We start from the raw sequence: 19,380 nt of genomic DNA on the forward strand, positions 1-19,380 counted from the left end.
TTCTCTCTCTCTCTCCATACTTATATCTACATATATAATATTTATATGTCACTTGAGCTGAGGAAAAATATATAATGAAATACAAGTCGAAGTAACTGAAAGGTCTATAAATATCTTTGAAATGGATGTATCCAGGATAAATAGACAACTAATAGAAATATTAAAAACAAAATGCCTTTCTCCAATAAATGGTCAAAAGAAATGAATAAACAGTTATCAAAGGAACTGCAAACTATTAACCACCATGTGAAAGACTGTTACAAATCACTATTAAAACAAATAGAAATCCGAACAACTCTGAGATTTAACCTCCCATTCAGAAAGTTGGTAAAAATGACCTAATATGGCAAAAAAATAAAAAATTAAAAAAATTAAAAAGACTGTTGGAACGGTTATGGAAAGACAGATACATTAATGTAATTGTTGGTACAGTTGCAAATTGGTACAACCATTCTGGAAGGCAATCTGGAATCATACAAAGTGACTAAATTATCCATGACTTTTGATTCAAAGATTACCTTACTAGTAGGCATATTGGTTGAGACTCCATTAGCATATTAATGACTATGGTTTTTGTAGTAGCAAAGAATTGGAAAGTGTAAATGCTGATCAACTGGGAAATGGCTAACCAAAGTCATGGTATGTGAATGTAATGAACTATTATGTCTTTTAAAAAATGTGACTCCCTTAACCCTTAGAAGAATACATGGGTGGAAAAAGTACTGGCATCAATAACTATGATAAATTAGAGTGAAACATGGAAAGACTCCTATGAACTGATTCGAAGTAAGCAGAACCAGGAAAACAACATACACAATGATTACTATTTAAATGGAAAGTACTACTATAAAGTAATTGAAAATGAATTCTGCCTAATCAAAAGAACCAAGCTTGGCCCCAAAGAAAATAAATGGGAAGGTACTTGTCTACACCCCTCTGAAATGGGGTGGAACTTTGTATATGATGTAAGGCTTATCTGATATGTTAATAAGGTTGACTAACATTAAAAAAAAAACTTTTTTATTCATTGTTATAAGTGATGGCCAAGGGACAAGTGAGAAGGGGACATTGGAAAAATGTAGGTTATGCAAAAGTCAAAAGATAACAAAATTATTTTTTATAAAGATGAAGTGTATGTTATTGAATGCATCAGTGTAAAAGGAAAGGAAAATAGTTCAATACTTATATCAATCAATCAATATTTATTAAGTACCTAGCATGTGCCAGGCACTGTGCTAAGTGCTGGGGTTACAAAAAGAGGGAAGAAACAGTCCCTGACCCCAAGGAGTTTACAATCTAATGGAAGGGACAACATGCAAACAAATATATACAAAGCAAGCTATGTACAGGATAAATAGAAAGTAATTAATAGAGAGGGAAGGCACTAGAATTAAGATGGATTAGGGAAGGCTTCCAGTAAAAGAAAGGATTTTATTTTGGGGACTTAAAGCTAGGGAGTCAGCAAATGGGGCAAAGGAAGGAGAATGTTCCAGGCATAGTGGAAATCTAGAGAATATGCTTGGAGCCAAGAAATAGAGTATCTTCTTCATGTAACAGCCAGGAGGCCAGAGTCTTTGAACTAAAGAGTACATGTCAGGAATTAAGTATAAGAAAACCAGGAAAGGTAGGAATGAATGGTTGAAGTTATGAAAGTCTTTGAATGCCAAATAGAGCATTTTCTATTTGACCTTGAAGGCAATAGGGAGCCACTGAAATTTATTGAGTAAAATGGGATGACATGGTCAGACTTTGCATTAGGAAAATGATTTTTGTGGTTGACAGGAGTGGGGAAAGCCATGACACAGGTAGACCTACCAGCAGACTATTATAATAATCCAGGCATAAGGTGATGCCACATTATCAGAGGAGAGTAGGGGGTGTATTCAAGAGAAGGTGAAATCAGCAAGCATTGGTCACAGATTGGAAATGGTGGTGGGGAGTGATATAATGAGGAATCTAGGATGATTCATAGACTGTGAGTCTGAGGGACTGGAAGATAGTGTTGCCCTCTGTAGTAATGGAGAAGGTAGGATGGTGAATACCATCCGGGGGAAAGACAATGAATTCAGTTTTGGACATGATAAATTTAAGAGGTCTACTGGAAATCTAATTCAAGATGTCTGCAAGGCAGTTGGAGATGTGAGGTTAGAGGTCACTGGAGAGTTTAGAGGATGATAGATAGATTTGAGATCATCAGTATAGAGATGGCAATTAAATCTATGAGAGCAGATGAGATCACCAAGTGAAGTAGTATAGGAGAAGAGAAGACCCAGGAGAGACCCTGACGGACACCTAAGGTTAGAGGGCATGATCTGGAAGAGGATTCAGCAAAGGAGAGAGAAAGAGTGATCAAATAAGTAGGAAGGAAACTAGGAAAGGGAAGTCCTGAAGACATTTTGTATAGAAAAGAGAGTATCAAGGAGAGAGTGAGTAACAGTGTCAAAAACAGGTCAAGGAGAATGAGGATAAAGAACAGGTCAATAAATTCAGCAACTAAGAGATCATTAGTAACTTTGAAGAGAACAGTTTCAGTGGGATGATACGTTTGGAAGCTGGATTAAAAGAAGAGAATGAGAAGACAGAAAGTAAAGTCACTTGTTATAGATGGCCTTTTCAAGGAGTTTGGCTACAAAGAGGAGAAGAGACATAGGATGATGGTAGAAATGGAAGGATCAAGTGAAGGTATTTTCAAGATGGAGGAGACATGAGCATGTCTATAGGCGGTAGAGAATGAAGTAGGTAGTAAAGGGAAAGATTAGAAATAAGTGAAAGAGGGGGGTACCAGAAGGGGCAAAATGTTGGAAGAAAGAGAATGGAATGGGATCAGTTGAAGAAATAGATTAGCCTTGGCAAGGAGTAAGGCTACTTCATCATGCAACAGAGGTAAAGGAGGAGACAATGGTAAAAGGCATCTTCAGTGATGAGATGAAAAGGGCAGAGAGGTAGCTCACAGCAAATAGTCTTAATTTTTCTCTAAAATATGAAGCAGATGATCAATGACACCTGTAAAACCCAGTGGAATTGTGCACTGGCTAGGGAAGGGGGCGAGGGAGGGGAGGGAAAGAACATGAATTTTGTAACCATGGAAAATATTATAAATTAATAAAATTAAATTAAATATTAAAAAATAAAATATGAAGCAGAGTTCTCAGTTTAGAGAGTTGGGGAAGAGATCCTTTGGAAGTTTGAGGAAAGATAATAAGGGTTGGGATAGTTGCTGTGGAGAGTGAGATAGGTCAAAATAGAATGTATGGTAGGATTACCCAGCAGCAGTGTGGGACCAGTTAATATTGTGTATAAAATTTGCAATGCACTCATTCAGAATGGCTGCCTGATTTTTTCTATCTTCATTCACAGCTTGTGTATAGGACCAAAGGTAACAAATAGTGGCAGCAATCCAAGGATAATGCTCAGCTGGACATAATTGGTGATATAAGGGGGCTAGGGCTTCAAGAGAGAAAGATGGTGTAAAGTTGAATTGGTTCACTTTTGAAAGGTCAAGATGGCTAGTACAGAGGAGATGGTCTAGGAGAGATTCTAATGTCAAAGAATTAGAGGTGATGGTTAAGGTTGGGAAGCAGGATTTTGTAAGGTAAGGCAGAAGAAGAGGTGAAAAGGTCATTATAACTGGATGGGGGGCTTCAGATTTCTTGAACACAGAAGCGCTGAATTTGGAGGTAATGGCAAGGTTAAGGGTGGGATCATCTTTGTGTGTGGCTGGGGTGGAGTAAAGTAGCTGTTCCTGGAGAGTGAGTAGGTTGAAGAACTGAGAGTTAAGTGTTTGAGGGAGAGTAAAAATGGATGTTGAAGTTCCCTATTATGAGTGTAGGCATTGGGGAGAAGAGAAAAACTGTGAGTATAGAACTCAAGGAGGGAAAGGGAGTGGAGAGAGACTGAGGGGGTTGTAGGGCACAGATATGAGGATTTTAATAAGTTGGTAGATGTGAATTGCATGAATCTCAGAGGAAGAGAAGTCACCCAGTGATGAAGAACCTGGAAATGGCCACAGGGAGGTAGTGTTCCAACTCTCCCACTCAACCATTTGAGCTGAGAATGAGTTAAGGGTGCAGTCATGGAAAAAGGTGGAAAAGGAGACAGGTTACAGGAATAGCTAGTAGTTAGGAATTAAAAAGTTTAGGACAAAGGAAAGTTTGTCTATGGAATAGGCATTCTAGAGAACATGGGATTAGGGGATGTCTGCATGAAATTTTGGGGTGGGAGGGATGAGGGGGATTAAGGAATCAGTGGGGTAGGAATGGGGAATAGGGTTTAAATGTTTATGATGCAACTTGTCCCTGAAGAGATGAGAAATTGTATCTATGGGGAACTATGGCTGTAGAATACTGCATATACTGTCAAATCTTGTTGCTGTGTGAGCTGGTTTTAATTGCTTGCTTTTTTTGTTATAAAAGACGGCTTGTTGCATGAAGGACATTCAGAAATAAAGGTGATTTACAGATAAAAAGTAAAATGTCTGATTCTTGTTGAGAACTTGGCCCTTAAAGATTTATTTTGGTTTGTTTTTTATTTAAAACCTATTGATTCCAAGGCCAGAGTGGTAAGGGTTAGGCAATGGGAGTTAAGTGACTTGTCCAGGATCACACAACTGGGAAGTGTCTGAGGCCAGATTTGTACCCAGGACCTCCTGTCTCTAGGCCTGACACTCTATCCACTGAGCCACCCAGCTGCCCCCTTAAAGTTTATTTCTAATGTAAATACTGTACATTGGCATTTGGAGTTCTCATCCAACACCCCCTTTGGCTCTCTCCCTTCCCACTCAAAGGCCCTTTTCCCTCAAAAGTATAACACACCTGTGAAACTCAGATTCTGAATGCCTTCACAACACAGTAGCTTAGCACCTACAGGAAAGAATCCTATTTCCACTTTAAGTCAATGAACCTTTTGGACTGTCTAAAAGCAGATTACAGCTAAGACGGAAAAGGACTAGAAGCTGCCTTTGCTTTCCAAAAGAATTTATTTCAGTGTCCAAAAGGGGAAGAAGAATGAATAGAGAGAATAAAGCAACTAGAAGAGACAAGTTTGAGGAATGAAAGGTAGAATGAATGCCGGAAGGAAGGGAAGACAGGAATCCAATCTTTATTTTTGCAAAGAATTATTCAGAGGCTGGTTGTAAGAAACAAAGCCCCTTTCTCGCTTGCTTTCCCTCTATTTTCAGTGCAAACAACTTAGGAAATCAAGATGACAAAACACACCAGACACATTTTTATTTTTGTTTTGTTTTTTCTTTAAAAAAATCAGCATTCATTTTTCTTCATTAACCTTTGGAATTAAAATTAGGTTTAAAAATACTTCAAATATACAAATGCCATCTATGCTATGCATTCTAGGAATGCTGAGGTAAGCGTCAATGCAGGGGATTATGGGATCCCTCAGTGCAACAGTCTGTACCCAAAAGACAGAACCCTTAGGAACTGGCTCAGCTCCAATCAGATAAATGCCAAATAAATCCATAGGAAGGGGGAAGGTATAGGAGGAGGTACCAGGAGGAATCCTTGCAGAAGGAAAAAAAAAAGACTTCTGAAACACTGGCTCCAAACAGACTGTTGGGGAAGCTCTTCTTTCTGGCAAAAGCTGAAGGTTGAGTGTCTGCTGCCTTGAAAATCCAGAGGCCTCTGCCCAACCAGACTCCAAAAATAGTGCAGAAGCTGTCAGCAAAGCGCCCCTTTTTCCTTAAACAGCTTTTGTCTCTGCAGGAGCTGGCAATGGCTCCATCCTCCCAAACACTTCCTTTCTCCATACACATCCGCCCCTTGCAAGCCCCTCTTCTCCTTGACTCTTGAAGGACTCATACAGACTCCTCGTGGAGACCAGAGACAAGGCAGCTTGGCCTTTAAGAAAAAAGGCATCAGTAGCTGGAGGCAGGAAAGTACAAGTTTGGAAGGAAAGGCTATTCCCAGAGTTCCTTGTGTACAGAGTTCATTCTCAGCATCACTGCTGGGGACTGACTTCTGACAGAAAGCCCCAGACTTCTCTGTTTTATTTGGAAAAATATTGTTCTCTCCTTAAAATAGACCCCCACCCCCAAAGGTTAAAAAAAAAATAAGCCAGCCATCTGCTGCCAATTTAGCTTCCAACTGAGGAATTTTCCCCTATTATTTCCAGAACATGTTTGCTCTTCCAAGAAGGTTACCATGCTAGATGAAACAGGTCAGATGCCCTGCCCTCTTACCCCCTCACTTAGGTCAGTTCCTGTCAAAAGAGGCAGGATCCCCTCAGACCTCGGGCTCTGTGCAGGTCAGCAGACAGAGACCGGGTCATCTGCTTGGTGGTGAGCTCAACATTTCTGGCTGCTTCCACAGCTTGGCTCAGGGACTGGCTGAGGCGATTCAAGTCAATGAGATCCAATTCCGAGGAGCCGCGGTGGCCTGCGGTTGGAGTCGGAGTTCCTCGGCTCTGAGTCGAGGGTCTCACCTCGGCAGGCTTTTTACCACTGGGGTAATGTGGAGGGGAGGAGGCTGAGGTAGGTGCTGCTGGAGAATAGTACCTGGGAAGAGGCAAAGCAAATAAATGGTGAGCACCACAAGGTGAGCCTGTACCAGAATTGTGCCCTTTCTGCCGGGCCATCAATCTTGGATAAGCCCAATATAAAGAAGCATGGGACGCTTGGATTATCCATTCCTGGATTCCTGATCAGTGAATGGACTACACAGGAGATTAATAGGACATGTTCTAGATTATTTTCTCTGGTTTGAAGGGCATAGACACAAAGATCAGAAGGCTTCGACTTGGAAGTGGTCATGATCCATTATTTATTTATTTGTTTTTTTTAAACCCTTACCCTTCCATCTTAGAATCAATACTGTGTATTGGTTCTAAGGCATAAGAGTGGTAAGGGCTAGGCAATGGGGGTCAAGTGATTTTCCCAGGGTCACACAGCTGGGAAGTGTCTGAGGCCAGGAACCTCCTGTCTCTAGACCTGTTTTCTCAATCCACTGAGCCACCCAGCTGCATGACCCCTTTTTTAATGATCCATTATTGATAATAATTGATAATAATAATAATTGATAACAATTGTCCATTTCTTTTTGATCTTTTGAAATTTATCAGTCAGTCCTATAGAGTCTCTGGCCCATTTCGTTTTTCCTCTTTTCTTGGATTTGTAACTAGGTTACTGCTCATTTATCCCCTATTAGGAGAGGGGGAAAAAAAGGAGATCAAATTCTGATCTCTCAATTTAGAGAAACACAAGATGTAGAAGAAATCTCAGAGCTCCTCTACAGTCCAACTTTTTTTTTTAAGATAGTAGGAAAAAGACTCAGAACGAAGATAGGACTTACCCAAAGTCGAGAGTGGGTACATTAGAATCAAACCTTCAAATCTGGCTTTAAGCACTTCCTAGCTGTGTGACCTAGCCCCTCTTCTGTCTTAATATTAAGAAGGTAAAGGTCATTTTAAAAATAGAATCAAACTGAGGTCTTTTAAACCCCAACAGCCAGTAAGTCAAGTCATTCAATCAAGTTGGTTCTAGAATATGAGAGCTAGAAGAGATCATGGAAACCCATGAAGTGCAAGCTTTCATTTAATAGAGGAAAAAACTGATGCTTAGCGAGGGATAAGTAAGTATGGCCTAGCTCTTAGGTATCTTGTTCAACATGCTTTTAAGATACCACATTATTACTGCCTCTCCAATCTAATCAAATCATCAGTAGAAAAAAATAGGGGTGGGGTATGTGGGAGGCAGTGGTGGCAAAGATTCTTCATAAAGCTTTATTTGACCCTGATTTTTGAGGATGTTACAAATTGTAGAAAATGATAACATTTATATGTTATGGAGAGGACACAAAATAGAATGTCTCAGTGTCAGGAAGATCTGGGTTCAAATCTTGCCTCTGACACATACTGACTATGCAATCTTAGATAAGGAACTTAACATCATTGGGACTCAGTTTCCTCATCTGTAAAATGAAGGAGTTGGGTCCAGTGTGGTGGTCCACACCTGTAGATGAGTTCAGGTATTCTGAGATGTGTGAATTTTAAAACTATTCCACCCTAATCAGACCATTCTTTAGAAGATTTGATTTAGCTATTTCCTGATCAATAACAATAGAGATATTTGGAATAACAGAATCAGGTCTTGGAAACTCTACATTTCTCCTCCCTTCTTAGTTTAACAAGATTTGAAAGATCTGCATCAAACTCAAGATTTAATTATCTGAGGAGATGGCCTTCAACAGACATGTGCTGAAAAAAGGACAGACCCCTGGGCTGTCCTAAGTCGAGCTAAGCCCTCATTGGTACAGGTGAGACGCAGAAAAGTGATGTAAAAATGTCTATATAAAGCACGTCACTTCCTGTCTCTTCCTCTTTCCCTGGAGAGGCAACTCTGGCTGGCAGTGTGCTAGGCATTCCTACATCTTCGGAGTGGTGGCAGTTATTTGTCTGAGTTTTGGCGGTGAGTTTTATCCTTGACCTGATTCAGGTTCAGGCATCTCAGCTGAGCCCCTTTTGGAGTTCAGGTTGATTCCTTCCTCCATCACATTCCAAACTCTTACTTTTTCTTTCTAGATCTTCTAATCTTAGCCCGGTACCAGCCAGGTGGGTGGTGGGGGTGGGGGAAGAAATCCTTCACCCTTTCCTTCTCCCTTCTTCTTAATCTTCTCCACTATATCAGTTAAATCACCACAAAAAATTCCAGCTGATTTGGGTATTTTATTATTTGGGATTTCCCTTGGCGACCACTTAAATTTAGATTTTTTTTTTCTGTCCCAAACATAATTTTAACCTTACAGATGTCACATGGCTTGAGGCAATTGATTATTTGCGCCAAGTTTGGTTCCAATATGCTGAGCTCCTAGGAGGGATAGGGGGATTCCCAGCTGTCTAAGATGGGGTAAATTAAACCTAGATCAGAAAAAATGGATCAGGTCAAAGCATCTGGCCAATCAGAAGTGGGTTTGGGCCTGAAAGGGTCTTCTGCTACATGTCTACTTTGAGCAAGAGAGAAAGATCTAATTTTTAAAAAATCAGAGGGATGGAATAAGAACCCTTTTAGGCCCCTTTCTCAAAGTAGCATAGTGCATAGAATACCAGGCTTGGAGTCAGGAATATCTGAGTTCAAATGTGGCTTCACACTTACTAGTTGTGTAACTCTGGACAAGTCACTTTGCCCTGTTTGCCTCAGTTTCCTCATCTGTAAAATGAGCTGGAGAAGGAAATGGCAAACCACTCTAGCATCTTTGCCAAGAAAACCCTCAATGGGATCATAGTTAGACACAATGAAAAAATGACTAAACAACTAAAAACAAGGCCCCTTTCTGATTCTAAATCTACAACTCTATAATCCTATATAATCTGATCTCTTGATCTCCTCTCTCCACCTCCCTAAGATTTTTGTTGAGAAGGTCCTGATGTACAATGGTAGAAAATGTTTTTCATCAGGAGTTCATAGGTTTAAAAGTTTGCAAGGTGTTTTTATACACCGAATATGTATGGTGTCTCAAAAGTCTTAGTGTGATTGTGAGTGAAGCTTAAAATAGCACGAAGCCTTTTGGAACTGCCTGTATTATCTCCTTTGATGCTCAGAGGTCCTTCCATCATCCAATAAAGGTCTGTCAGATTAAACGGAACCTCACTGGTTAACTAAAGTAATTAGCTAGGCTAGATTTTTGAATAGTGTGAATTCAAATAATGTGACCGCTCCAGAGGATTCCTCGTTTACTGTAAATGTCATGTAGCAAAGAGGAGAAAGACATGCTTGCTCTCTGCCTGGCTCTGCGGTCAGGACAAAAGAGCCTGTAAACCTGTGGAAGGAGAAGAGAGCAGTTCTTACAGTCTCGAGGGTGAATAAGGCACCACCGGAACCGACGGGACATAAGCCACAGCTGCCCCCGCTGGAGTCTGGAGCGGAGATGCAAGGTACCACACTGCAGGGGGCTGAGAAAGTGATGGAGGAGATGACTGTTGCTGCCGTTGCTCAGACTTGCGAATCAGGCCAGAGCTTAGAGATGCTCCCTTCTGTGTGCTCTTGTCTATCCCTGTGGGGAGGATGAGAACCAAAGACAGTCAGGCATTATCTTGCTAGGAGAATAATAACAGATGTGGAGATGGACCTGGGATTATAGCACCACTAAGAGTTCCCATCTCCCAGAGTACAACTGCTGATTAGAAACTGATTTACCAAACCCAGAGGAATTGCCCATTGGCTATGGGAGCGGGGTTGAGGGAGGGCAGGGAAAGAACATGAATCTTGTAACCACAGAAAAATATTCTAAATGAATTAAATAAAATTTTCCAAAAAAAAAAAAGAAAGAAACTTGCTTTACCCCTGTAAAAGGCTTTTTACAAAATGGAGAATTAGAATAGCTATATAGAGAATATAATAGATAAGACTCTTAAATTCATTGTGATAATAAACATTGTTTTAGGAGGGGGAGGAGCAAGAAATAAATTTCTATCCTACCAGAGGACTCCTTGCTTCTCTCTGTGGGACTCCTGGGTCTATGGCACATTGGACACTGGGTCTTCTTGAGGCTGTCACGGGGAAATGTTTTCTCTGAATCTTTGCTGGGAGCATTATCTATAAAATGAAAAATAGCCATTAAAGTAGTCCATGGGACCTTGGACAGAAGAATTGTGATTTTTAAAAGAGTCTGCTCTCCTGGTGCAAGTTGGGGCTAGTTCTAAGGTCATGCTAGGGAAATGATGTGGCTTGTTCCTGGCATCTAAGGATGTGTTGGGGTGGGAAGGTAGCAAGGTTGGTGGAAGAGATAGGACAGAAATTTTGTTGCCTCAATTGGAAGTTTTTCTTCGTGATCTTAACACTAAATGTCCATGGTTTCTCAAACTCAATTAATGGAGGCAGTTTTAGACAGAAACATCTATGGATAAAACACTGGCACATGAGGCATGTGCTCTGCCCATCTGGTAGAATATAAGGATAGGAAGTTTAATTTTTGTTTTTGTACCCTCCGCACACCCATAGCACAGTGCCTGGCAAATAATTGTTTAAAATAATGCTTTGTTGATTGAATGATTACCAGAAATTTTCTTCCTCACTGTGTGACAGCAGGAGCAAGAGAGAGAATTGTTGTCTGTTTGGTTGTGCTGGGAGGATGTGACAGAATATTCTTGACCTAGAGACACAAAGCAAACATGGTAACTATTTGCCACCTTTGAAATGGGTACAGAACTAGACATCAAAAGTCCACAATGAAATCATATTTTCACATGTAAAAAGAGTCCTGAGTGTGGAACAGGCTTGTCATCTGTTGGTTATTTATTGGTCAATATGGCATTTATTTTAAATCAGAAAATCAAATTGCCCGTTCCATTTGAGTTAGAATGATTCTGGGTGCTGGTGTGGGCAAGAATAACTCTAGTAGAATCAATCCCTGGCCCACTGGCTTATAAATTTAGAGCCATGAAAAGGACCTCAGAGGTCATCCAGACCAACTCTCTCATTTTATAATTAAGAAAATGGAGGCTCAGAGACATTAAGTGACTTGTCCAAGGTTGTGGTTGGTCCTCTCATTCCAAACCCAGTCTCTCAATCCACTGGATCATCTAGCTGCCCCTGCTCTTTTTTCTTAATTAAGATCTTCCCAATACTTCGCTTAGACTGGTCTCAAGGCCAATGGCCTGGGCTTCAGCAAGTGTAGTGCTTCCTTTTGTTTGTCTTACCTGTGTAGTGGCCCAAGAAACAGATTGTGCCTTTTTGCTTCTCTCTGGCTCCTTCTCTTCTTCTGCTCTGCTCTCCAGCTCTGCTCTCCTCAGCCTGGATCCTGGATCCAGACCTTTCTGACTCAGAACCTGAAATGAACAGAGTCCAAGAGAACCAGAGGAAATCATCAGAGGCATAAGAAGCAAAACTCACTGAGGAGGGTCCTTCCCTAGAGTGCAGCATGGGTTATAGTGGGGGAAGAATGTACCCTGCATCACCCTGAAGTTTCTGCCTGATGGAAGTGTATTTCCTGAAGGGAAATAGTGTTCTGCTGCTTAGGTTCAGGATTAATCCAAGAAGAAAGGGCCCTGGAGGATAAGGCCATGGAGAAGATGAGGGGATCAGGGAAGGAAGGAAAATAAGGAATAAAATTGCAGCATCTTTTCTACATATGTTAAGAATCATAGTTCCTCAAAAGAAATGAAAAGAAAGTGTGAGTCTTGAAAAGAACAGTGAAATCACTCAGAAAACCTCAGTTTGGGTTCTGATTCTATCACTTTGAGCTGTGTTTACCTTGGGTAATTCTCTCAGCCTCTTCAAGAATCAGTTTTCCTATTTGTCAAAAGGAAGGTGTGAGAGTAATGACTTGTCTGCCTTTCAGGGTTGTTGTGAGTAAAGTGCTTTGTAAGTTGTCAAGTGCTCTAGAAATGTGAGTGATTATTAATAAAACTGCAAACCCCTTGTTACATGCACTTGAGAGGTACAAAATAGTGTCATGTCTGAGGAAGAGATTGATGTTGATCAGCTTTCCACATCTTTTCTGCTACAACTTTTCTTCTCACTTTTCCAAAACCCACCATTCTAAAAAACAAGAAAGGGGGAGGGAATAGAAAGATGGAGAGACAGACAGAGACAGAGAGAGAGGGGAAGGAGAGGGAAAGAGAGAGAGGGAGGGAGGAAGAAAAGGGAGAGAGGAAGAGAGGGAAAGGCACTAAGCATGCCAATGTTTTCATGTCTGAGATGGTACCCAGCTATGAAGCTGTCTTACCTTTAAGGTGATACATGCCTGTGGCTGGTTGGATTAGGAATTGGGATATAGTGATGTTCAAATGAAGCTAATGTGAATTCTGAAGGTTGGACAGCTCCATTAAGATGGCCCAAAGGCAAACCTCTCCTGCCCCCCCACCCCAATACATGTCTTCCTAATAGCCTCCCCTTTTTAAACTCTTACCTTCCACCTCAGAATCAATACTGTGTATTGGTTCCAAGGCAGAAGAGCAGTAAGGGCTAGGTAATGAGGGTTAAGTGACTTGTCCAGGGTCACACAGCTGGGAAGTGTCTGAGGTCAGATTTGAACCCAGGACCTCCTGTCTCTAGGCTTGGCTCTCAATCCACTGAGGGTAGCTAGGTAGCTCAGTGAAAAGAGAGCCAAGCCTGTAGATAGGAGGTCCTGGGTTCAAATATAGTCCCAGACACTCCCTAGCTGTGTGACCCTGGGCAAGTTACTTAACCTTCTCTTCTGTCTTAGAACCAATATGTAGTATTGATTTCTAAGATGGCAAATAAGGGTTTAAAAAAACATGGAAAGAACCACATGAAATTATGAAGAGTGAAATGAGCAGAACTAAGAGAGCATCATATATAGCAACAGAAATGTTGATTGAAGAATAACTTGTGTATGTACACCTCCAGAGAAAAAACTGATAAATAGAAATAAGCAAGACATAACTTTATATATATATTTGGTCAATTTTACCTTCTTTGGTGCAAGGAGGGAAAGGAGGGAAATACTGGGGAATTTTAATATAACAAACAAATCAATTAATTAAAAAAAAACAATTTATCTGTGACCCATCTTTCCAGACAAATCTTACATTATACTTTTTTTACACTCTATGCTACAGTCAAACTTAACCACTTCCTCTCTTCCAAAATGACATTCTATCTCTTGCTTCTCTGACTTTTCTCAGGCTGGTTCCCCATTCCTGGAATGTTTGTTCTCTCTCTGTATCCTATAGGAAGTACTTCCTATAGGATACAGATCCTGATCCCTATTGTTGCTATTTTCAATCCTACTGCCTCCCCATTTCTCTGTATTGACATATATATGTGTATATATATATATAAATATATATGTATGTATATATATTGTTCATACTTATCTGGGTATAGATGCTCTCCCCACCTCCCCAATAAACTATAAACTTGTCATGTCAGGGGCTGTTTCATTTTTGTCACTATGTCTCTAGTGTCTAGCATGATGCCTGGCATACAGTAGATATTTAATGTATGTTTGCTGAAAAATGAAAAACAGCCCAATCCCTATCCTAAGGCAATGAAATAATACAGAAAAAAAAGTACAGGATTCTGGAGCTACAGGACCTGGACTCAAATTCTTGCTCTGTTATTTAATGCTCACATGGCTATTGGTAAATTGTTTTTCTTTTCTGGGTGGGACTCAAGTTTCCTCATATGTAACATTCCAAGGATGACTAAATGGGATTTCTAAGGTCCCTTCTAGTTCTAAATGTTCTATTCTAGATTAGATAGGAGTATCATTGGTGTACTCTACCTTAGGGACCCTCATTAAGAGGCAACTTGAAAAAGAATGAGATTCTCAAACTTCCCAAGTTTTTCTGATGGTAAGGAGTTGAATTTCAAAGGAATTAATTTTTAAAAATCATAAATGGAGAAGGTCTAGCAGTACCAGATTTTAAATTGTATTATAGAGCTAGAATGATAAAAAAACCCATCTAGTACTGGCTAAGAAACAGAAAGGCAGATATAACAAACAGCAGTGAAAGAGTATAGTAATCTGGTATTGACAAAACCAGATTCAGGTTTGGGGGATAAGAAATCACTATTTGGTAAAAATTGCTGGAATAACTGGAAACAAGTTTGGCAGAAACTAAGTATTGTGAATTTTAAAAGTCTCCATCTTGGTATAGCACCCAAAAATTGTGCACACCCACACTACACAGGCATGTGCTAGTCAATGACAAATCAGAAATAACTAACTGCCCACCTGGGCTGTCCTAAGCCAAGCTAGAGCCAACCATTGGCACTTGTGAGGCACAGGAAGTGAGGTAGGGAACAGCCTCTGGAATTCGCTCACTTCCTGTGGAGAGAGCGAGAGGGAGTTGGTGTTAGGAGCTTGGACATGGAGGACTCCCGCAGACAGCTTTCCTTCAGATCACTCACGTGAGTTAAGGACTGATTCTTTCCACCTTGGCCCTTTGGGCCTAAAACTCCCTCTGCCTTGGTCAGAGGTTGAGTAGCCCCTTTCCCTTTTCTCCTCTCTCCTTCTTTCCCTCCTCTCCTTTTCCCTACTCCCATTGTGATTAAACCTCCATACACTCCATTCTGACTTGAGTGTTTCATTTTAGGAATTTCATAAGTAAATTCCTTGGCGGCCATTGTTCAATATTACATCAATCTTAAAAAGGTGAAATTTCCACCATTACAGTTACTTTTGGCATTTGTCACTCAGTCGGGATGCTATGGCTCCAGAGAGGATTTTTAACCTCAGCTGGAAAATCCATAGCTAATGCTGAAATTATTAATGAAGTACTTTCTGCTCTTCAGCTGCCTGAAGCCCTAGCTGTAGTTCATTGCTCAGCCCATACAGGTGGCACCGACCCTGTCTCTAGGGGAAATGACCGAGCAGATGCTGCTGCAAAGCTAGCAGCCATAGAAGAGCCTGAATTACTTCTAACATTAACAACTACTGATGACTCAAATTTATCACTTTTCTATGATGAGAAGGAAGTGGAAAAATGGAAACAGAAATTCAAAGCAAAACAGGTCAATGGAGTCTGGGTGTCATCTGAAGGAAAACCCCTGCTCCCTAGAAGTTTCTATCACCAAATTTGCCAATCTGTTCATAATAATGGCCTCTTTGGTACCCAGGGCATCGTGGACTCTGTTAAGAGAGTATGGATAGCCCCTGGTATAACTACCATAGCCTCTAAAGTGTGTTCAGCCTGCCCTACCTGCCAGGCATATAACCAACATGCCTTTCGTGGCAAAGCCTTTGGTGGGCGTCCTCTGGCTTACACACCTTTTGAGCACCTGCAGATAGATTTTATAACGATGCCAAAGACTGGACAATATAAATTTTGTCTGGTCATAGTAGACCAACTGAACAGATGGCCGGAAGCATTTTCTACAGCCCGAGCCACTGCAGCTTTTGTTGCTAAGGTGCTTTTAAAAGAAATTATTCCTCGCTTTGGCCTACCAGCACGTATTGATTCCAATAGGGGGAGTCATTTTACTGATTCTGTTCTAAACCAGATATATTCTTGCTTGGGGATAACTCCCAAATTCCATGTTCCATATCATCCCCAGAGTTCAGGCTAAGTTGAGAGGATGAACAAAGAACTTAAAACTATGATTGGAAAATTATGCACTGAGACCCATTTAAAATGGCCTGAAATTCTCCCTTTGGCCCTATTTTATCTTAGAAGCAGGCCTAGAGGAGACTTACATATTTCACCATTTGAGATGCTTTTTGGGCATCCGCCTATACAGGCTAAGCCTTTCTCCCAGGCTTATACATCACTATTAGGGGGAGATACTACTATTGCTTCCTATATACAGGAATTACAGCACAAACTGCGTGAGCTACATGAATCCGGAGCTGCAGTACAAGCTGGACCACTAGACTTCTCACTTCACGACCTGAACCCAGGAGACAACGTGTATATAAAGAACTTCCAGCGTACAGGAGCAACCCAGCCTTCCTGGGAAGGACCATTCCAAATATTGTTAACTACTCCAACATCTATAAAGGTTGGAAAAAAGGACTCTTGGATTCACTGCTCACATGTAAAGAGAGCATCCTCTGTTGAGACTGATTGACTGTATCCTATACATGCAGTGGAGATATAACTACCCATTGACAAGTGGAACTGTTTTATTCTGCTTTTGACACATTGAATTCCTAAATTTAATTTTTTTCTTTTTTCCTTTTTTCTCTTTTCCTTATTTTATTATTTTTTTTACATTATTTTATTTTTTCCCTTTTTCTCATTTCTATGTACTTAAGGTACATATGATCAATATTAATTTTATTCTACAATATTAGTTTAAATATATATACTTGCTGTTATTATTAATACGCACCCAAACAGCTTTAGACTATGGGAACCTGCCATTTATTGATAATTGTTGTGGGACTATGATTAATGTTTGTGTCTGATTCTAGGAACAGGATCAAAAAAAGGAGCACAGAGATAACCTGGATAATGCCAAAAGAACTCACAGGTCTAAAAATCAAAAGACCAATCCAGGTAGGATTAATGCATTTCTAAGCCAATACTAAAGACTTGAACCTAGTGTGAGACTCGAGGTTGCGACACTTGACAGACGTTAAGATGTAGGCCTTCCTTGAATCCACACTCTTCGTGAAAATACCTACAGACAAGTACCAAAGGTTGGCTACCATCCTGGCTCCCTCCATCCCTGAGAACGAAGGTAAAATCAGATGAGGGAATGACACTTCCCTAGATATAAAATAAAAATCTGGTCCTCTTTTTTTTCTCCTATAGTATGGCAACTTCCTGCAGCCTTGGCTACAAATGGGGAAGTGAAATATGCTGCATTCTGTCCTACAGACTTGTGGGATTAGAAATTACTTAACTGGACCCTAATACAGGGGCCTGTAAAAAAAAATTTTTTTTTATTCTTGCTTTCTCAAATTTTGTATACATAGATTTTTTTGATTTTTTGATACTGATTTTGAATTCTTCTTTAATATAAATATATGCATATATAAAGGGTATACATTTTTCCCTTAATTTTTTCCCTTTTTCTTCTTTTGATTTTGATTTTTTATTTTATTTTCATTTTGTTTTGTTTTCCTTTTGGATTAACTCACACACCCCCACAACTAAAACTTGAATCCTCAGCTGGACTCAGTGTTTTTTTCAACACTTTCTTCAGGGGGGATTGTATTTCATCAAATCCAAGATTTAAATTTTGTTCGAGATAAATCTTCAGAGAAGAAGCTTGCTAACTAACTGAATCCAGAGAATTAACTGTTTGCAGAAATATATCTAAACCTTTTCACTACAGGAAGATCCAGAATGAACCTTGGGGTGTGGTTGATTGAACATTTTTTGAATGTACACTCTTATGCCAAAGGGGACTGCCCCCTAATTGGTTTTTGTCAATGCGCCCAGCAAAACGTTGGTTTGCTGTCTTTCTCTCTCCTCTATTTCCCCATATTTACAACTATTATAATTTTCCTCTTAGTGGGTAAAAATTTTTGTATACACTTACAGTTAGAAATTTTGGGGGTGCAGTATGCTTATGTTTAGTGATCAATTGGGGAGACTAGTCCCCCAATCATCATCAGGGGAGATTGTGAATTTTAAAAGTCTCCATCTTGGTATAGCACCCAAAAATTGTGCACACCCACACTACACGGGCATGTGCTAGTCAATGACAAATCAGAAATAACTAACTGCCCACCTGGGCTGTCCTAAGCCAAGCTAGAGCCAACCATTGGCACTTGTGAGACACAGGAAGTGAGGTAGGGAACAGCCTCTGGAATTCGCTCACTTCCTGTGGAGAGAGCGAGAGGGAGTTGGTGTGAGGAGCTTGGACAGGGAGGACGCCCGCAGACAGCTTTCCTTCAGATCACTCACGTGAGTTAAGGACTGATTCTTTCCACCTTGGCCCTTTGGGCCTAAAACTCCCTCTGCCTTGGTCAGAGGTTGAGTAGCCCCTTTCCCTTTTCTCTTCTCTCCTTCTCTCCCTCTCCTTTTCCCTACTCCCATTGTGATTAAACCTCCATAAACTCCATTCTGACTTGAGTGTTTCATTTTAGGAATTTCATAAGTAAATTCCTTGGCGGCCATTGTTCAATATTACATCAATCTTAAAAAGGTGAAATTTCCACCATTACAGTATATACCAATATATTACACCATTCACTAAGATAAAATCAAAATGGATACAGGGTCTAGACATAAAAGGCAATACCACTGGGAAATTAGAAGAACAGGAAACATATGAGATTTATGGACTGGAAGGTGATTTATGAGTCAACAAGAGATGAAGTGTATTCTGAAATGTAAAATGGATAATTAAATTAAATTGAAAAGTTTTGGTACAAATAAAATAAACCCTGCCAAGATTAGAAGAAAAACAGAAAATCGAGGGAAAATTTTCATAGACTGCCTCTCAGATGGAGGACTGCCTCTCAGATGGAGGTCTCATATCTAAAATATATAGTAAACTTTGTCAAATTTATAATAAAAGCCATCCCCCATTTGATAAATGGGCAGAAGATATGAACAATTTTCCAATGAAGAAATAAAAGTCATATATAGGTACATGAAAAAATGTTCTAAAATACTACTAATTAGAGAAATGCAGAACAAAAAAACTGTAAGACCCACCAGATTGGCTAAAATGACAAAAGGGCAAAGTGACAAACATCGAAGGAGATATGGAAAAATGAGGACACTAATGTACTGTTGGTGGAGCTGGGAACTAATCTAACCATTTTGGAGAGCAATTTGGATTTACACCCAGAGTTATAAAATTGAGCCCTTAGATCCATCAATACCATTACTAGGTCAGTTTTCCAAGAAGATCATGGAAAGAGGAAAAGAATCAATATGGTCCAAAATATTTATGGCAGCTCTCTTTGTGGTGGTAAAGAATAGTAAACTGAGGAGATGCCCATCAATTGAGGCATGGCTGAACAATTGATTCTGATGGAATACTATTGCACCATAAGAAGTAGGAGC

General features: G+C 40.1%; 1 protein-coding gene across 6 annotated transcripts in view; it reads right to left on the minus strand.

Moving 5' to 3' along the window:
• Window positions 1-5,073: 5,073 nt before the first annotated feature.
• AKNA (AT-hook transcription factor) overlaps window positions 5,074-19,380 on the minus strand; it is a 74,961-nt gene continuing 60,654 nt past the window's right edge. For all 6 annotated transcript variants that reach the window (XM_007474516.3, XM_007474512.3, XM_007474514.3 and 3 more), the window contains 5 exons: window positions 11,641-11,769; window positions 10,998-11,093; window positions 10,421-10,537; window positions 9,791-9,995; window positions 5,074-6,505 (listed from right to left, as the gene is read on the minus strand). In XM_007474516.3, the coding sequence (XP_007474578.2) occupies window positions 6,214-6,505; window positions 9,791-9,995; window positions 10,421-10,537; window positions 10,998-11,093; window positions 11,641-11,769 (839 nt within the window). In that variant the 3' untranslated portion in view covers window positions 5,074-6,213. The remainder of the gene's footprint in view (window positions 6,506-9,790; window positions 9,996-10,420; window positions 10,538-10,997; window positions 11,094-11,640; window positions 11,770-19,380) is intronic.

Source organism: Monodelphis domestica, chromosome 1 (assembly GCF_027887165.1).
Source record: "Monodelphis domestica isolate mMonDom1 chromosome 1, mMonDom1.pri, whole genome shotgun sequence".
NCBI classification, from domain to species: domain Eukaryota; kingdom Metazoa; phylum Chordata; class Mammalia; order Didelphimorphia; family Didelphidae; genus Monodelphis; species Monodelphis domestica.